We start from the raw sequence: 20,469 nt of genomic DNA, 5'->3' as shown, positions 1-20,469 counted from the left end.
TGTAACGCTGCAGAGTTTCAGGGAGAACCTAATTTTAAAAGCCGAGTAGGGTCCATGAATCTCAGATGACTAGTCCCAGAGGCGGGTCCCCTGCAGCTTCTGCCCTCTCCTCTTGTCTAGACTTACAAGTCTCTCCCTTTACACACAGGGTAGGCAGAGACCTGTCAGTCCTGGTGGGTGGGGAGAAGCTGCTTTTTGGTCTACACTTCTCATACCAATAGTCCCAGGCAGGGCTGTGGAGTCATGGAGTCAGAGACGGAGCCCATTTTGGTGGAGTCGGTGTCATGGAAATTGAGGAGTCGGAGGTTTGGCTTACCGACTCCACAGCCCTGGTCCCAGGATGTCTTTTATAATTGTGTTTGCTTTGACACTTAACAGCGTTCATAGTAAAACATTCACGGCTCCAATAACGGAGCCAGTGTCTGATTTATGCGGCGTACAGTCTCCGGTCAGGTTCCTTTTAAGCTGGCCACACACACTAGATGATAAATGAATGTTCGTTAGTCAAATGATCATTTGTTCCGCAATAGCCCCATACACACATCCGATTACACCAGCTGGTGGTCTCCACTGGCCCCATCAAAAATCCAGGCCAAACATTTGTCAATCATTTGTTGCTCCATTTCACCAATCCAGATGACGACTGGTCATTACAGCCAAAATTGTCAGTTTCTATCAACTATGCTCCAGTGTGTATGGCCGCCGCGCAATGAATTGCGACAGGGCAGAGCCTGACACAGGATTTTAATTGACTGCCTCCTGGCAGCTCGGAGAGTGGTGATCCCGGCGATATGGGTAACAGTGCTTCCCAGCCAGCGAGTGGTGCAGGGCAGTATAAAAAAAAGATGTTCAGCTAGGGGTCCTGAATCTACCATTCAGACCTAGACCATTCAGTGTATTTATGTAGTTATGCCAGGGAGGAAACGTGAGCAATGCTTTTGCAGTTCAGTAGTGGTTATACTAAGTTGTTCTGCAGCTAGAAGGTCACACTGAGTTACACGGAACTAGAGGTAGTCTGCAAGAACCCCTTGATGGGAGATGTGATGTATTTCCAGGAGACATAGCAATTGATGCCCTACAGTCAGACAGACCAGATCAGGTGTTTAATCTAAAGTTAAGGTTTTACTGAATTTAGCTCTTCAGTTCAAGTGGTTTCCAGGTTATGAAGCTCTGCTGTGGAGGCGGGGATATAAGGTTGAATGTGCTTTGTTTCTACAGAAAGAAGCTTTACCATTATGTCAAGCTACAAGCATCTGAGCGGTGCTCAGAAGCGTAAAAAAAAGAGAGAGGAAAGCCAGAAACATGCCAAAATGCCCAAAATCAGTAGTTTCTTCAATGCCCCTTCTTCTGCAGAGAGCTCTGTTACTATTTCACATACAGAAGATTTAGAAGCAAGGGCTGAAAGTCTTTGCTCCTCAGATAATTCAATACAGGAACTGGCGCAATCCAGAGATCATCCTGCAGCAAGTACAGTTGAGCAAATGGCACGTGTTACTGAAGCTAGCACGGAAGATATTTGTGAAAAACAGGCAGACCAGCCAGGCACTTCTGGATTGGCTAGCGAAGAATTCGTTATGCCATTTGATAGCAGTACGAGTCCTATCAACCTTGCTTGTGAAAAATACATAACAGACAGAGCAAATTTCCCAGTTACTATAACAGACTCGTCTGTTAAGATGTTTATAATTACGCATGGCCCTTGCAGACCACCAGGACCATTTCCTAGAGATAATGACGACAATAAAAGATGCTTTTCTGCGAAGTATTATGAGAAAATAACGAAAACAGGTCAAAAATTTCCAGTTTCTTGGCTTTGTTACTCGCCAAAATTAAATGCAGCATACTGTGAGCCATGCTGGCTGTTTGGTGATCGAAGAAAATTAGGATTTTCCCCAGCTTGGGCCAGAGGACTTAAAAACTGGAGAGGCTTATCGCACAAAATACAGCGCCATGAATGTTCACAATCTCATCTAGAAGCTTGTGTAGTTTATGATCAGTGGCGAAGAAAGGGATCAATTGACCTGCAAACTGAAAATCAGTTAAGAAATCAACATAATTTCTGGAGGCAAATTTTAAAAAGAATAGTGAATGTTACCCTAACAATGGCCATGGCTAACATGCCATTTCGGGGTCACAGAGAAAAAATTGGCAAAATCAATAGTGGTAATTTCCTGGCAATTATAGAGTTACTAGCACTCTATGATCCCCTGCTTAAGGAACTGCTGGAACTGCCAGAGGGCACAGCAAAATACCTTAGTCCCAGAATTCAAAACGAATTAATAGAAATTTTGTCAACCAAAGTAAAATCTGAGATTTTATCTCAAGTGAATGAAGCTCACTTCTATTCGCTGATCATGGATACAACGCAAGATGTATCAAAAACTGATCAGATGAGCCAAGTAATTAGATACGTGTCTGTTGAAAGGAATGCAAATATGAGAGCCACGAAAGTTCGCATCCATGAAGCCTTTCTTGGATTTCAAGCCATTCATGACCAGCGTGCTGCTGGTATAGAGAAAGAGATCCTGGAATGCATTGACAGCAATGGCCTTTCCATTCATAAGTGCCGTGGTCAGGGCTATGATGGAGCTGCCACAATGAGTGGCATCTATTCTGGTGTGCAGGCCCGAATTTTAGAAAAAGAACACAATGCTATGTATGTTCACTGTGCAGCACATAATTTGAATCTTGTTCTTCAAGATGCTGTTTCAGAAATTACAGAAATTTCAAACTTTTCTGATATATTGCAACATGTCTATACATTTTTTGGGGAAAGCATACGACGTTGGGAGCTTTTGTCATCATTTACAAGCAGTTCATCGGTCACACTAAAAAAATTATGTCCCACACGCTGGTCTTCCCGTCATGAGTCGCTGCTTGCCCTAAGATTTCGTTTTTCTGATGTAATGATGGCATTGTCAAAAATCATCCTTATTTCATCCAAAAAAACTGAAATAAATGAGGCAATGGCTCTTAAAAAGAAAATGGATTCATTTCAGTTTGTTTTTTTGGTTGTCCTTCAGACAAAAGTATTACAGACTGTTAATGCACTGTCAACCATGCTGCAGGCAGAAAGCATGGATTTATCTAAGGCAACTAATTTAATAAAGAATGCAGCTGAAGAACTTTCACAATTCAGAAATCATTTTGATGAAGCGAAAGAGAGCGCTATCTTGTTGGCACGCAGCTGGGGCATCTCCCCAGCTTTTGAAAGTAAGCGATTATCAAAAGTTAAAAAGCATTTTGATGAACTGAGTACGGATGAGAGATTGCACATTCCGGAGGACCGATTTAAAGTCACCGTGTTCTATGAGTATTTAGACATCATTGTAGGTCAGCTGTCAAACCGATTTAATGGAATGAATCGGGTTGTGCAGTATTTTAGGATACTTCAGCCTGCAGATCTGGCATCTTCCTCAGATGAGGAATTATATGAGGCTGCATTACAGCTGCAGAAAAAGTACAACCAAGATCTTTCACCAGCATTTCCAGCCCAGCTTCTGAGTTTTAGATGTGCTCTAAAGAATGACATTCAAAAATTGACATCTGTCAAGGACCTTGCACATTTACTGTTAGTCGAAAATAGCCTGCTATCGTCAAATCTACCGGATGTGTGCATAGTCTTACTTTTATTCCTAACCTTGCCAGTAACGGTAGCATCAGCAGAAAGATCCTTCTCAAAATTAAAACAAATTAAAAACTATCTAAGAAGTACAATGTCTGAACACAGACTCTCTGGTCTTGCCATTCTAAGCATTGAAAATGCAAGAGCCAACCAACTTGACATAGATGGCATTGTTGACCAATTTGCTGAAGCAAAAGCACGTAGGCGCCAGTTCTAACCTTCCTAACGTTTGTTATACTCCGTGAGTATGCAAGTTGAAGTTGAAGTTTTATTTTTTTTTTATAGAGATGGGTGGATTTTCCATACTTATTTCCAGATTCCCCTGGAATGTAATTTTTTTCGTAAATGCCAGTTTTGTTAATGTTTTAATCTAGGATTTTAATTGGCTATCAAAACACCTCTTTTTACAATGAGACTTAATCTTCTCTTAAAAAAAAAATTCACCCATCTCTATTTCAGAGTTCTGGTTTCAAAGTTCCATTTGTTGCATCTGCATGAATGCATCAGTTCTTTATGTTGTTTAAAAACGTTTTCTAAGCCTTTTGCAGACCTGTATACAGCTGTATCATACACCATTCACATGTCTTTGCAGGTGTTGTAAGGGGTTAGAAGCTACTTTGCCCTGTCCATATTTTGCAGAGGGCAAGTGGCAACTATTTCCTTTACAGTAGTTAACTGACAATTTTATTGGCCATTTTAATACTGAAAATATATCTACGTCAGTCACTAAAATGTATTTTGCTATATCTGTTTAAATATATACCATTATGGTATATTCTAGTTTAAAAAACAAGCACGTTATGGTGAATGGCAGCTGTATGCACACATGGTAAAAGGCATTCAAAGTCTCACTCAACTAATTTGTGTTATTTACATTATAGGTTGCCACATCTCAATATTTGCGGAATGTTTGGCCACAGTTTTGGTTTTGAGTTCAAGTTTCAGAAGTTTAGAATGTTTCCAAGTTTTTCTGTTATTTTCAAGTTTGGGAGTTTTTGCTGGGAACACCACCATTCTCTGTTGTTCAAAGTTCCAGGTAATGTTTATCATACTAAAGTGAATAAATGTTTAGGATCACACTGTATTGGGGATGGCAAATAATAATAGTTTCACTTTTTTAGGTTGAATTCATTTTATCTATTACTGCAATGCAATGCTGCTTTCTCCTGCAATGCTGCTTTCTGGTAAGTCTATTTTTTATTGCCTTCGCCATATAAATTAGTAATTGGGGTGTGTGGCTGTGGAGAGGGTGTGGCTGTGGAGGGGGTGTGGCTGTGGAGGGGGCGTGGCTTAACATGCAAATGTTCGACGCGCTACGCGCGCCACCTATTCCCCTCCCTTCTTCGGGGGGGGGGGCCCTTTGCTCAATTTTGCTATGGGGCCCTGTGAAATCTATGTACGCCCCTGCGTGCAGGGAAACATCTCTCATATTGATAGTCTACCTGGTGACTCTTTGGATGTTGTTTTGCACTCTCTGGAGCTCTCGGTTACACTTTCGGACACGTTTTCTGGCAAAAAAGATAAATTTCACATTTTCAGGGAAAGTTGTAAATTATGGTTTTTTCTTCGACCTCGATCATCTGGGGATGAGATTCAGCAGGTAGGGATTATTATCTCCTTACTTAGGGAGGGACTCCAATCCTGGGCTTTCTCTCTGCCCCCTCCTGCCCCTGAACGGAGGTCGGTAGATAGGTTCTTTGAGGCCCTAGGACTTATTTATGATGAACCGGACCGTGTTAGGGTGGCAGAGGACACCATTATGGGTCTGGTTCAGGGGAAACACTCAGCCGAATGGTATAGCTCCGAGTTCCGTCGATGGTCCACTGAGGTGCCTTGGGATGACTCTGCACTGAGATGTCTATTCGGAAAGGGACTGTCGGATTGCTTGAAGGACGCACTTGCTCTCCATCCACCTCCCAGCTCTTTGGAGGAGGCTAAGACTCAGGCTATCCATATGGATCAGAGGCTACGGGAGAGAGGTCTTACACAACGAGGGATTCCGTTATTCCCTGCTAACCCTGATGTTTTGCTTCCATCTGAACCTATGGAGGTGGGAGCCACTGACCTCCAGGAGAAAGAGAGGAAACGGCGGCGTGATGGAAAGCTGTGGAGATCCCGGACAAATCCCGGAGAAATCGCTGGTCAACTTTTAACCCTTATAACTTCCTAACAATAAAAAATGTTGTTTCCAAAATTGTGCTGATGTAAAGTAGACATGTGAGAAATGTTATTTATTAACTATTTTGTGTGACATATCTCTCTGATTTAAGGGCATAAAAATTCAAAGTTTGAAAATTGCTAAATTTTAAACATTTTCGCCATATTTCAGTTTTTTTCATAAATCATCGCAAGTACAGTAATATCGAAGAAATGTTACCACTAACATGAAGTACAATATGTCACGAAAAAACATTCTCAGAATCAGCAGGATCCGTTAAAGCGTTATAACCTCATAAAGTGACAGTGGTCAGAATTGTAAAAATTGGCTCGGTCATTAAGTACCAAATTGGCTCTGTCACTAAGGGGTTAAAGAATCACCCAGAAATGGATGGAAACAAAGTGCTGGAGAGTTCAGAAGTGGTAATTCCAGCTGCAGTAGCCTAAAGTGTCCCATCACTACCTCTTAGGCCAGTCTCACACGTCCAGATACAGTATTTCCGGTACCGGAAGAAACGGTCCTGGAGCTATCCGTGTAGGCCATCCGTGTGTCATCCGTATGTCCATGTTTATTGTCCGTGTGCTGTCCGTGTGTTCTCCGTGTCTGTGTATTGAAACAATGTGTTTCAATTTTAACCCTATGACTTTAAAAAAAAGCACACGGGCAGCACACGGACAGCACACAGACGGCATCCGTGTGCGGTACGTGTTTACACGCACCCATTGACTTTAATGGGTCCGTGTGATCCGTGCGCTCCCATGAACACTGACATGTCTCCGTGTTTTGCACATGGACACACGGTACGTGAAAGCATGCTGACATGTTCAGAGACACATTCATTTTAATGTGTCTACATGTGTCAGTGTCTCCGGTACGTGAGGAAATTGTTACCACACGTACCGGAGACACTGACGTGTGAAACCGGCGTTACATAGACATGGTAGAGGGAAACTGGGAATGGACACATTAAAACCTTAATGACCACCACTATGTCTTTTTACTGACCTGCGATATAAGAGACTAGCATCCCCATACAGGAGACAATCCAGCAGCTGTCGGCTGTACACTATAGCTGACATCTTGCTGCATCAGCCACGATCAGTGTTGATACCGACTATAGTTGTTTAACCCATTAAATGCTGCTGTCAATGACCAACATCTAGAGGGTTAACCGTGTGTGGGGGCTCCCTCTTTAACCCCATCGGCACCCTGAGATCTTGATTGTGTGGTCCTGGTGTATGCTATGGCAATTCATGGCCAAATAATGGCCTTAAAGTGTGCCGACTACAGTGACCTGTTCAGATGTTATCAACATTTAGGTGGTAGAAATAGGGGTGCAGTTATTAAAATGGTATCACTTTGGGAGTCCTATATATTGGAAAGCCCCAAAAGTACCTTGAAAACTGAATAGGTCCCTAAAATAAATACGTTTTATAAATTTCCTTGGAAAAATGAAAAATTGCTGCTATATTTTTAAACCTTCTAAAATTCTAACAAAATAAAACGACATTTTACAAATGGTGCTGATGTAAATCAGACATGAGGGAAATGTTATTTATTAATGTTTTTGTCTGGTATGGCTCTCTGTATTAAAGGGATAATCATTCAAATTTCAAAAATTGCAAATTTTTTGAAATTTTTGTAAAATTTCTGATATTTTTATAAATAAATGCAGAAAATATAGACATAAATTTACAATTATTATAAAGTACAATATGACATGAAAAAAACTATCTAAAAATCAATGGGATATGTCTAAGCTGGACTCCTAAGTATAGAAAGTCTTTTCCCTCTAAATAACAATCAATCTCCTCATCCTCTCCTGCACTGTAACATACTGCCAGTAGTATGGAAAGCATTTTCAAAGTGACAGACTACTTGTATCTTTCTGATCAAATAAATATGAAGTTAGACCTTACTTTAACTGGTTGTTCCATGAACCAAGTACATTTCAATGAATAGATCTTGGAATAATAATAATTTCCACAATTGGATGTGACTAAATAAAATGTTCCTGTGCTGAGATAATCTTATAAATGTGCCCCTGCTGTGTGCTGTGTAATGGCTGTGTCTGACCGTGCAGGGACATGGTCTGAATATACCACCATGACATTTTTACTTTGTCATCACTGAAGCTGAGTATGGCCTCTTTCACACGTCAGTGTCTCCGGTACGTGTACTGACAGTTTTCTCACGTACCGGAGACACTGACACACGTAGACCCATTCAAATGAATGGGTCTATGCACATGTCTCCGTGTTTTCACGGACCGTGTGTCCTTGTGCAAAACACGGAGACATGTCCGTGTTTCTCCGGCAACACGTACAGCAATACGTCCTGCACACGTGCACACGGAGAACAGTGTGCACTCTCCTCCGTGTGCACGTACTGCCCGCAGGAGGAGAGACAGCGCTACAGTAAGCGCTGTCCCCCCCGCTGTGGTGCTGAAGGCGGCATTCATCTCTTCTCCCCGCTAGTGTAGCGCTGTCTCTCCTGCACGGTCCGTGTGGTCCTCAGGCGGCACACGGGCGGCACACGGATGCCGCACGTGTGCCACACTGATGTGCCAAGTGAGCACACGGACACGGATAACTCCGGTACCGATTTCTCCGGTACCGGAATTATCTGGACGTGTGAAAGAGGCCTAAGGCCGGCGTCACACTCGGCGTAAGACAATACGGTCCGTATTTTACGGCCGTAATACGGCCGAAATACGGTGAAATGTTCCCAAAATAGTGATCCGTAGTCAGGGTGTGTCAGCGTATTTTGCGCATGGCATCCTCCGTATGTAATCCGTATGGCATCCGTACTGCGAGATTTTCGCGCAGGCTTGCAAAACCGACATCTAATGGATTTATGTGCTCAAATGTTCGGGAAAACATATATACAGTATATATATATATATATATATATATATATGTCATTGAGACACATATATATATATTCTGTATTTAGATTTCATTCAGCGCGATATGTGTTAAAAGCCGGTAATTCAATTGCCGGCTTCTCATTTCTCCTGCACAAACCCGACAGGATATGAGACATGGTTTACATACAGTAAACCATCTCATATCCCCATTTTTTTTGCATATTCCACACTACTAATGTTAGTAGTGTGTATGTGCAAAATTTCAGCGCTGTAGCTGCTGAAATAAAGGGTTAAATGGCGGAAAAAATTGGCGTGGGCTCCCGCGCAATTTTCTCCGCCAGAATGGTAAAGCCAGTGACTGAGGGCAGATATTAATAGCCAGGAGAGGGTCCTTGGTTATTGGCCCCCCCGTGGCTAAAAACATCTGCCCCCAGCCACCCCAGAAAAGGCACATCTGGAAGATGCGCCTATTCTGGCACTTGGCCACTCTCTTCCCACTCCCTGTAGCGGTGGGATATGGGGTAATGAAGGGTTAATGCCACCTTGCTATTGGAAGGTGACATTAAGCCAGATTAATAAAGGAGAGGCGTCAATTATGACACCTATCCATTATTAATCCAATTGTAGGAAAGGGTTAAAAAACACACACACACATGATTTAAAAGTATTTTAATGAAAAAAACACAGCGGTTGTTGTAATAATTTATTGTACTCTCAGTCCATCAGGAACACCCTCGCTTGGAAAAATAATAAACGCACAAGATACATACCTTCTGCTGTCAGATCAGGTCCCACGAAGTAATCCATCTGAAGGGGTTAACTAATATTACAGGCAGAGCTGCGATAAACCGCTCGCTCGTACCTGTAATCCCCGGGTGCTGAAAGGAAAGCAGTGATCTATACTTACATTCAGTTGCGGTGATGCGCCCCTGCTGGATGTTCTCATGAACTGCAGCCTGGGAACTTTTTCCCACGCTACAGGTCATATGAGGACATCCACCAGGTGGATGTCCTCATATGACCTGTAGCGTGGGAAAAAGTTCCCAGGCTGCAGTTCATGAGAACATCCAGCAGGGGCGCATCACCGCAACTGAATGTAAGTATAGATCACTGCTTTCCTTTCAGCACCCGGGGATTACAGGTACGAGCGAGCGGTTTATCGCAGCTCTGCCTGTAATATTAGTTAACCCCTTCAGATGGATTACTTCGTGGGACCTGATCTGACAGCAGAAGGTATGTATCTTGTGCGTTTATTATTTTTCCAAGCGAGGGTGTTCCTGATGGACTGAGAGTACAATAAATTATTACAACAACCGCTGTGTTTTTTTCATTAAAATACTTTTAAATCATGTGTGTGTGTGTTTTTTAACCCTTTCCTACAATTGGATTAATAATGGATAGGTGTCATAATTGACGCCTCTCCTTTATTAATCTGGCTTAATGTCACCTTCCAATAGCAAGGTGGCATTAACCCTTCATTACCCCATATCCCACCGCTACAGGGAGTGGGAAGAGAGTGGCCAAGTGCCAGAATTGGCGCATCTTCCAGATGTGCTTTTTCTGGGGTGGCTGGGGGCAGATGTTTGTAGCCACGGGGGGGCCAATAACCATGGACCCTCTCCTGGCTATTAATATCTGCCCTCAGTCACTGGCTTTACCATTCTGGCGGAGAAAATTGCGCGGGAGCCCACGCCAATTTTTTCCGCCATTTAACCCTTTATTTCAGCAGCTACAGCGCTGAAATTTTGCACATACACACTACTAACATTAGTAATGTGGAATATGCAAAAAAAAAGGGGATATGAGATGGTTTACTGTATGTAAACCATGTCTCATATCCTGTCGGGTTTGTGCAGGAGAAATTAAAAGCCGGCAATTGAATTACCGACTTTTCACTAACACCGCTGCGTATTTCTCGCAAGTCACACTGCTGGTCAGTGTGGAATCCGTATTTTTCACGCCCCCATAGACTTTCATTGGCGATCTTTTTGCGCAGTACGCTGACAAACGCAGCATGCTGCGATTTTGTACGGCCGTAGAAAGCCGTATAATACTGAACCGTAATATACGGCTAAAAGGAGCAGCCCCATTGAGAATAATTGTGCCGTATGTTATGCGAGTTTTACGGACGTAGTTTCTGCGCTCTTACGTCCGTAAAACTCGCCAGTGTGACGCCGGCCTAAGTGCTTGTTTTTTGGGTGACAAATTGAAGTTTTGATTGACACCATTATGAGATCCAAAAGACATTTTAATTGTTTTTATTGTGTTTTTTTTAGAAAGTGTGGTGACTCAAAAAGCACAATTCTTACATTTTGATTTTTATGGCATTTCCTGATCAAGTTAATTAAATTTTAGATTTTTATGGATCGAACTTTTATGGAAATACTGAGACCAAATATGGTTGTTTTATTTCTTTATTTTTAATGTAGAAAGTGGGTGATTAGAATTACCTATTTTTTTAAAATGTTTTAAAAATCTAATTTTTTAACTTTACTTTTTAGTCCTCTTTGACAGCTTGAAATTGCGATTGTTTAATTGCTTATACTTTATACTGCAATGTCACAGTATTGCAGTATACCTATGATCTCCTTTGAAGCTGTGCGTGTAGCTGATCTTCATTGGAGTAACAAGATGGCAGTGACGGGGGCCCTCGGTTGTCACAGTAACTTATCGGCACCCCACAATTGCATCATAGAGGGCTGATGGGACCTGGCATGCCCAAACCAGCTGTGACATCCTTTAAATGGCTAAATGTTTAACAGCTGTGGCTGTGACTATTGCTAACAACATCTCAGGCAAGATGGCTGCACTCATATTCATGTATAAGAAATTAAAAAAAAATCTGTGTTTAATTTTTTTTTATATCAGATACATACACTGAAACTGCTCGATACATTACATAGAATACACTGACACTGCTTTATATACACTGCATAGGACACACTGAGACTATTTTATATATTGATGTTTTATCAGATAGCACTCGGACCAGTGTTATTCTATGGGGCAGCTAGGATCTAACATTTTTTCCTCATTGCTATTCGACATAAGAAAACCATCGCAGTATGCTGCGAGTGGCTTTGAGATTCGGCTCCCATGAACCCATATAAGTCTATGGTTGCATGTGAAACATCGGACTGCGATTCATCCGAGTGTAATGTGATTACTGTGGACACAGGCAATAGAGAAGATGGAGAAATTACGATGTGAGAGAATTGGAGCACAGTGCACTGACACTCAGATCAAACTCTCACAGAGTTTGATCTGAAAGTATTTGCATAATAGGGCTGATTCTCTCTAGAGAATTGTCGACCACGTAACCCTGTCCTTATACATCACATAGGATACTCTTAGACTCTGCTGTGTACATCACATAGAATGCAATGAGACTGCTGTATACATAACATAGGATACAATGAGATGCCTGTATATATCACAAGATACACTGAGATTGCTATATACAACACATAGGAGACAATGTGACTGCTGTATATGCATCACATATGATACACAGGCTGTTAAATGCATCATATAATATATACAGAGTGCTGAATATATCACATAGAATACAATGACACTCTATGTTAAATAGCAAAAATGATACATTTAGATTCTGCTGTATATACATCACATGGCATACACTGAAACTCTTCTGTATAAATCTCATAGTATTAACTAAGACTGCTGTATATACATCACATAGGATACACTGAACCCGCTGTATACATGACATCAGATACACTGAGTATCTGCTGTATACATCACATAGGATATACTAAGGCTGCTCTTTATATCTCATGTAACATGCACTAAGACTGTTGTGTATACATCACATAGGATACACTGAGACTGCTGTCTACAGCATAGGATACACTGAGACTTCTGTATACAAATTATAGGATACACTGAGCATGCTGTATACATCACATAGGATGCAATGAGACTGTTGTATAGACCACATAGGAGACATTGAATCTGTTGATTATGATTACATCACAAAGAATATACTGATACTGCTGTATCTACTTCACTGAGACTGTTGTATATACATCACATAGGATGCACTGAAACTCTGCTCTATAAATCACATAATGTACACTGACACTTTGCTGTGTACAATGCACAAGATTTACAGAGTATACTGTATATATTTGGGCACAGCAGCTCAATATCTCTGATATATTGCTATCGGTTATTGACTTCCATTATATAGGAGGAAGAACATTAGTGGAATCAGATTAGAGGGAAAGAACAAATCAAGATGGCAGGCAACCCAGACATAGTATATCAACTAAAACAGTCATACAGAAGTCATACACAAAAACCTCTACATTATTCTCTAAAAATTGTCTGCACTCATAAGGAAAAGGAAAAATAATAGTGCTTCTTTATAGAAGAAATGTCACTAGGTCAACAGTGGTCAGTTTTTGCTCTTATTATATTCACGCTGCTGTCACTTTTTAAATCTGCCATTTCTAGAGATATGTTCTTTTTTTACTACTTATACTTATGGTCTTCAGTCTTCACAATGGAGAGTGTCTCACATGCCTCTCTGGGGACGCATAATTGCTCTATGAGTCACACCCACTTTCTAAATAACATGAAAAGTAGCACTAACTATAAAAGCACATATATCTGAATCCATAATATGGAGTTAAAAACAAACAAACAAACAAACAAACAAACAAACAAAGGAACAGTATGTTCAAGGAAGTAGAAGGAAGAAGAGAAGAACAAAAACTTTTGCTGACCCATGATAGATCCTCTTTAACCTCTTCACCACCTTGGGTTTTCCATTTTTGAGTTTCTTTTTTTTTGCTCCCCTTCTTCCCAGAGCCATAACATTTTTTTTTATTTTATCTGTCAATATGGCCATGTGAGGGCTTGTTTTTTGTGAGATGAGTTGTATTTTTTAACAACACTGTTGGTTTTGCCATATCGTGTACTGGGAAAAGGGAAAAAAATTCTAAGTTCGGTACAATTGCAAAAAAAGTGCAATTCCACAATTGTTTTTTATTTTTTTTATTTTTTACCATGTTCACTAAATGCTAAAACTGACAGGCCATTATGATTCTCCAGGTCATTATAAGTTTCTAGATACCAAACATGTATAGGTTCTTTTTTTTTAAGTGGTAAAAAAAAAATCCCAAATTTCTTTAAAAAAATACAAATTTCTTAAAAAAAAAAAAAAAATTTCATGTAGATATTATCTTTTGATCTCCTGTTATTGCATTTTAAGACAATGTTCCGGTGACCAAAAAAACATAATTCTGGCATATTAATTTTTTTTTCTCTTTACACCGTTTACCGATTGGATTAATTTGTTTTATATATTGATAGATCGGGCAATTTTGAAAGTGGAGATACCAAATCTGTGTTTTGTTTTTTTTATTGTTTTATTTTGAATGGGGTGATAGGGGGTGATTTGAACTTTTATATATTTTATATTGTTTTAATATTTTTTTAAAACAATTTTTTCTTACTCTACACTTGCTTCAATAGTCTCCATGGGAGACTAGAAGCTGCGATCATCGCTTGTGCTACCCAGAACAGGGCTTCAGTCTGCTGCAGACCCCGGATTGTCATGCCAACCCATCAGCGACCCGCAGTCATGTGACACGGGCGTTGATGGGTGAGATTAGTGACGCGCTTTAGCACAAGCATGTTAACTGTCACTGTCAGAGAATGACACCGGTGATTTACATGTTAACAGCCGCGGGTGGATCGTGATTCCACCCGCGGCTATTAAGGGCACATGACAGCTGTTCAAATCAGCTGACAAGTGCCAGAAAAGTGGCGGGCTCATCCCCGAAGTCCGCAAAAAACAAGGGGAGCCAACCTTGGACATACCTATACGTCCAAGGTGGTAAAGGGGTTAAGGACGTATTAAATTTAAGATAAGCCCCTTCACGTCAATGACCTCGTATAGACAAGTTGCTATTTGCCGTCCCACCAACCATATCGTGAAGCTTTTCAGTTAGCAATATTTACATACCAGTGCAATGAGATAATCCAAATCCAAACTTTGAGTATAATTGATAAAGCACAAGATCATCACAAATCTTGATCCTGTTATCCAGATATCTTCATACACTTTCTATATGAAGTCACACATTATAACATTAGTTTGTCTTGGGGAAAAAAAAAGAAAGAAAATAAATTACTTACCATTGCCAATTTCTGGTGCATGACTAAAAGATGACTCTAGTATCTTACAGAAGGAAATCGGGTTTCTGTTCTTGAAGTTTGCAATGTGAACAGTATTTATAATGTGATTATGAGCAAGAGATAAAAGGTGTGGCTTTAAGACGCAGAATTATGGCACGCCTATGATTCGTAGAGGTAGGTGATAATTTGTGTATTACTCATGGAAACAGCTCTTTGAGAGACCTTGTCACGCCTTCATTGTTTAATGTAATGTTAAAGCACAACCAAAGCAAACCAAAAAGAAGTAAAAAGGTTTTCCTAGAATATCAATTGATAGCCTATCCTTAGGAAAAATGATTGTGCTTTGCTTATATAGAGCTATCATATTCTGCAGTGCTTTACATTATCATTGCTTTCCCCATTGGGGCTCACTAGATTCCCTATCAGTTTGTTTTTGGAATGTGGGAGGAAGTCGGAGAAAACCCGAAGGAAACCCACGCAAACATGGGGAGAACATACAAACTTCTTGCAGATGTTGTCCTTGGTGGGATTTGAACCCAGCACTGTAAGGATGCTGTACTAACCACTATGTGATCTGTGGGGATCTGACCCTAAGGGTATGCTTTCATAGTCAGTATTGGCAGCGCTTTGAACGCAGCACATGTCCGCTGCGTCCAAAGTGCTGCCGGCTTTTGTACACCTGGTGATTCCACATGTGTTCATTGAACAATGTGGAATCATCGCATCCTATACATTGTATGGGTGACTTTATCTTGCGTCTCCGTATGATAAATTGACATGCTACGGTCTGGAAAGACGAGTTTCATGTCTGGTTACACAGGGAAGCCGGAGGCATCCCTGCACACATAGTGGAGATTGGATTTCATGAAATCCCCTCCACTATACTGTAACATCTGGCCGCTGCGGGTTGGACTGTGCGGATGTATGCAGCATCCAACCCGCAGCATTTACTGACCATGGAAACTTACCCTTAGGCTATGTTCACATATCCAGTAATCATCAGTTAGAACGGATCCAGCAGCAATCCCTTAGCAAAAAAGTTGTGCACACACAACTTTTTTGTCAAGCTAAAAAAAACTTATCAACTGAGTCCATTTTCATAACATTAAAGTTCATGAAAAACCGAGCAGTGTATGGAAAATATCTGCTTTTTTAGCTTGCTGGATCAGTTTCAAATGAAACAAACGGATAGCTATTAGTGATTAGCGAACGTGCTAGGACAACGCCTTATCCGGGCATATTCGGGTTTTATCTGAGCATCTGTGCGTGCTTGTATATTATGTTCGAGTCCCCATGGATGCAAGATTTGTGGCTGTTAGACAGCTGCAACACACGTGGGGATTGCCTGTTTGTTACGTTATGTTCAGGCTGTCAAACAGCCGCAATTCATGCAGCCACAGGGACTCGAACATAATATACAAGCATGCCCAGTTTTGACATGGCGCCGAACTCAACATGTTGCATTTTGTTGCTGTCGGCGCAGCATCAAAATGACGCATGCGGAGGCATCCGCATACATTTGCATGGTCTGCGTACCCAATGTTAAAGATAGGTACGCAGGAAGCATGCCGACGTAAGCGGAGCTGAATGGAAGAGATGCCGCAGTGGGCGGGGCTTAGCGGTGGAAGTACGCAGCCCTCCGCAGCTCTGCCCAACGCAAATGTGAAACCAGCCTAACTGATGATTATTGCATGTGTGAACATAGCCTAAGGCCTGTTTCACACTTCCGTTTTTACAATCTGCATAGGATCCGTCAAAATGTTGAAAAGACGGATCCTGCGCAGATTGTAAAAAATGGGTGCACTGGGCCCGTTTTTCTGACAGACCCGTCAAGGCTATGTGCACCTGTTGTGTATGCATCTTCGCAGAGGTTTTTCGCTGCGAAAATGCATACACAACACAACCCAGGTTAAAGATAATAAAAAATAAAAAAAATCGCAATATTCTTACCTTCCGTTACCGATGCTCCCGGCAGCTGGCATTCCCCGTAATGCCTTGCGTGCAATGACCTCTGATGACGTAGCGGTCTCATGAGGTCAAGGCATTACTGGGAACGGGAGCTGCCGGCAGCATCGCGAGCATCGGGAAGGCTATGGGGGTCGCCGGAAGGTGAGAATATCACAATTTTTTATTTTTTTTTAAATTATTTTTAACATTATATCTTTGCATAGGCAGCATCAATAGTAAAAAGAGAGGGAGAGCGAGCGAGAGAGAATTTCCCTGACTGGAAATTCTTCCGCACATGCTCAGTTTCAAAAGACGGAACCCGTCGCTGAATTCCTGCTTTTGACAGTCAGCGACGGATCCTGCGTCCATAGGCTTCCATTATAGCCAACAAAGAGCAGCGCAGGATCCGTTGCTGAGCAATTTTCCGACGTACAGAAAAAACGCTCCTCTGTGCGTTGTCCCCGCCTGAAGGACAGCAATTTTCCGACGGATCCAGTGCACGATGGATGAAACGGATGGCTATTTAATGGATCCGTTTTCCATAGACTTTAAATGATATAAAAAAATGTATACAGCTGAAATCAGTTTTTTGTAGCTGGACAAAAAAATTGTGTCTGTACAACTTTTTTGTTAACGGAGTGTTGCTGGATCTGTTCCAACTGACGATTACTGGACATGTGAACAGAAGCATGGATGAAGCATTTCAATGCGAAACGTGCATCGGTTGTGATGGGTGCCTGTACAACCTGATCGTATAAGGTAGTATTACTACTCTTCATGTACATTATGTTTTTGATTATGTGGCTTCTATGATGAAACAGATACCTACCAAGGCTACATGACTAATTCAGTCCCTGTATTTCAAATCTGATGCTGTGTATATTTATTGCATTCTCTCTTCTGCATATGTTGATATGTGACCACATGGTTTATGCAATACCAATGACAATATGGGTCTATTAGATAACAATATATATACCTTATGTGAGACATGTATTCAGATTACATTGCTATTTAGCTTGTTGGCTCGTCTATATATCTCCTTAAAGACATACTGTATGTTGTAAAGTATTAGGCCGGCGTCACACTAGCGAGTTTTATGGATGTAAGAGCGCAGAAAATACGTCCGTAAAACTCGCCAAACAAACGGCACAATTATTCTCAATGGGTCTCGTCCTATCAGCCGTATATTACGGATCCGTATTATACGGCTTTCTACGGCGTACAAAATCGCAGCATGCTGCGTTTGTCAGCGTATTGCGCAAAAAATACGCCAATGAAAGTCTATGGGGGCGAGAAAAATACGGATTCCACACGGACCAGCAGTGTGACTTGCGAGAAATACGCCGCGGTGTTAGTGAAAAGCCGGTAATTCAATTGCCGGCTTTTCATTTCTCCTTCCCAAACCCGACATGATATGAGACATGGTTTACATACAGTAAACCATCTCATATCCCTTTTTTTTTTGCATATTCCACACTACTAAAAGGTGCTGAAAGGAAAGCTGGGTGATCTGTACTTACATTGAGTCGCGGTGAGGCGCCCTCTGGTGGATGAACTCATATGAACTCGAGCGTGGGAACTTTTCCAAGGCTCCAGTTCATGAGGACATCCAGCAGAGGGCGCCTCACCGCGACTCAATGTAAGTACAGATCACCCAGCTTTCCTTTCAGCACCCGGGGATTACAGGCATGAGCGAGTGCTTTAGCACAGCTCCTGGCTGTAAAATGATTTAACCCCTTCAGAAGGATTTACATCGTGGGACCTGACAGATCCTCGGATAGTATGTATATTGTGGGTTTATTATTTTGCCAAGCGAGGGTCTTCAGGTGGATTGAGAGAGCAATAAAATATTAAAACAACTGGTGTGTTTATTTCATTAAAATAATTTTTAATAATGTGTGTGTGTGTTTTTTAACCCTTTCAGACAATTGGATTAATAATGGATAGGTGACGCCTCTCCATTATTTATATTCAGAGCAGGAGGGGCGCACTCCATATAATAGGGCGGTGCTCAGAGGAAAAAAGACTGAATATATATTTTTACACAACCTCTGGCACTCAAAAACAGACAAATGTTTATATTTGAAAAAGTGGATTTATTCACTACCGGTCTTAATAAACAGATTATCTCCAACGTTTCGGCTAATTTAAAGCCTTTTTCACGGAAGTCTATGATAAACAATAAACAACATATAATCATACATTAAATGATATAGTATACAGGACAATCCATCTCATTATCTATGTATCTTAATCATGTCATACCACATGATAGTGAAAAATCCTAAGGAAGAAAATCACCAGAAATAAGTGAGTAGATATCATAATGTCAAAGGAATATGAGAGAAATATATATAGGGTGGACCCAGCAGCTATAAACCATATGGACATCATGGAGGCTTCAGATAACAAGAAAAAAGAAAAAGAAACAGAAACAAAAGAACCACGTGCAGTCGGTGAGTAGCTATATCCTATGAAAAAACGCCAGGGTGAATACCATACACTGTAGTTCATATAATACCTGAATCCTGGATAAGTGAACAGGCAGTCTAAGGGGAATCTGTTGTGAATTTACTTTTTGGCTCCCTCTAGTGGCTACTAGGGATTTGACTCTGGGTATGTCTGTCATTCCTTTTATGCTCACCTGGGTCGTTAGGTCAGGGGTGTTGCTATATAAGCTCCCTGGACCTTCAGTTCTATGCCTGGCAACGTTGATATCAGAGCTAATCTGTAGTGCTCTTGTCCACTGATCCTGGTTCCTGCTTCATTAAGCTAAGTCTGTTTTTTGCTTTTTGCAATTTGTTTTTGTTTGCTATTTTTGTCCAGCTTGTATATAATCTGTATCCTGACCTTGCTGGAAGCTCTAGGGCGGCTGGTGTTCTCCCCCCGGGCCGTTAGACGGTTCGGGGGTTCTTGAATCTCCAGCATGGATTTTTTGATAGGGTTTTTGTTGACCATATAAGTTATCTTACTATATTCTGCTATTAGTAAGTGGGCCTCTCTGTGCTAAACCTAGTTCATCTCTGTGTTTGTCATTTCCTCTTACCTCACCGTTATTATTTGTGGGGGGCTCGTATCCTACTTTTGGGGTCCTTTCTCTGGAGGCAAGAGAGGTCTTTGTTTTCCTCTTCTAGGGGTAGTTAGCTCTCCGGCTGCGCGAGACATCTAGCGACCAACGTAGGCATGTTCCCGGCTACTTCTAGGGTTGGCGTTAGGAGTAGATATATGGTCAACCCAGTTACCACTGCCCTATGAGCTGGATTTTTGTACTTCGCAGACTTGCTGATATCTCTGAGACCCTCGCCATTGGGGTCATAACAGTTTGCCAGGCCCGTATTAAATGTTAAATGCATTGCAGAAGTGGGATTATAAGAAAGAAAGCTCTGAGTTTTTTTCTCTCTCTCTCATTTTTTTTCTTTTCCCCTTTACCTCAGAGTGGCTTAAGCTTGCTGCAGACATGAATGTCCAGACCTTGATTACAAGTGTGGACCAGCTTGCTGCTCGTGTGCAGGGCATACAAGATTATGTTACCAGAAATCCTATGTTAGAACCTAAGATACCGATTCCTGAACTGTTTTCCGGAGATCGATTTAAGTTTAGAAATTTCAGGAATAATTGTAAATTGTTTTTGTCCCTGAGACCCTGTTCCTCTGGAGACTCCGCTCAGCAAGTGAAAATTGTTATTTCTTTTTTACGGGG

At 41.4% G+C, this 20,469-nt stretch overlaps 1 protein-coding gene across 1 annotated transcript in view; it reads right to left on the bottom strand.

Moving 5' to 3' along the window:
* Nucleotides 1-14,939, bottom strand: part of LOC143768475 (beta-microseminoprotein-like) — a 50,205-nt gene extending 35,266 nt beyond the window's left edge. The window contains exon 1 of the mRNA XM_077257157.1: nt 14,821-14,939. Coding sequence (XP_077113272.1) covers nt 14,821-14,841 — 21 coding nt within the window. The 5' untranslated portion in view covers nt 14,842-14,939. The remainder of the gene's footprint in view (nt 1-14,820) is intronic.
* Between the last annotated feature and the right edge of the window lie 5,530 nt (nt 14,940-20,469).

This window comes from Ranitomeya variabilis, chromosome 4, assembly GCF_051348905.1.
Source record: "Ranitomeya variabilis isolate aRanVar5 chromosome 4, aRanVar5.hap1, whole genome shotgun sequence".
Lineage (NCBI taxonomy): Eukaryota > Metazoa > Chordata > Amphibia > Anura > Dendrobatidae > Ranitomeya > Ranitomeya variabilis.
The sequence above is the reverse complement of the archived record's forward strand: the minus strand, read 5'-3'. Positions and strand labels throughout refer to the sequence as shown.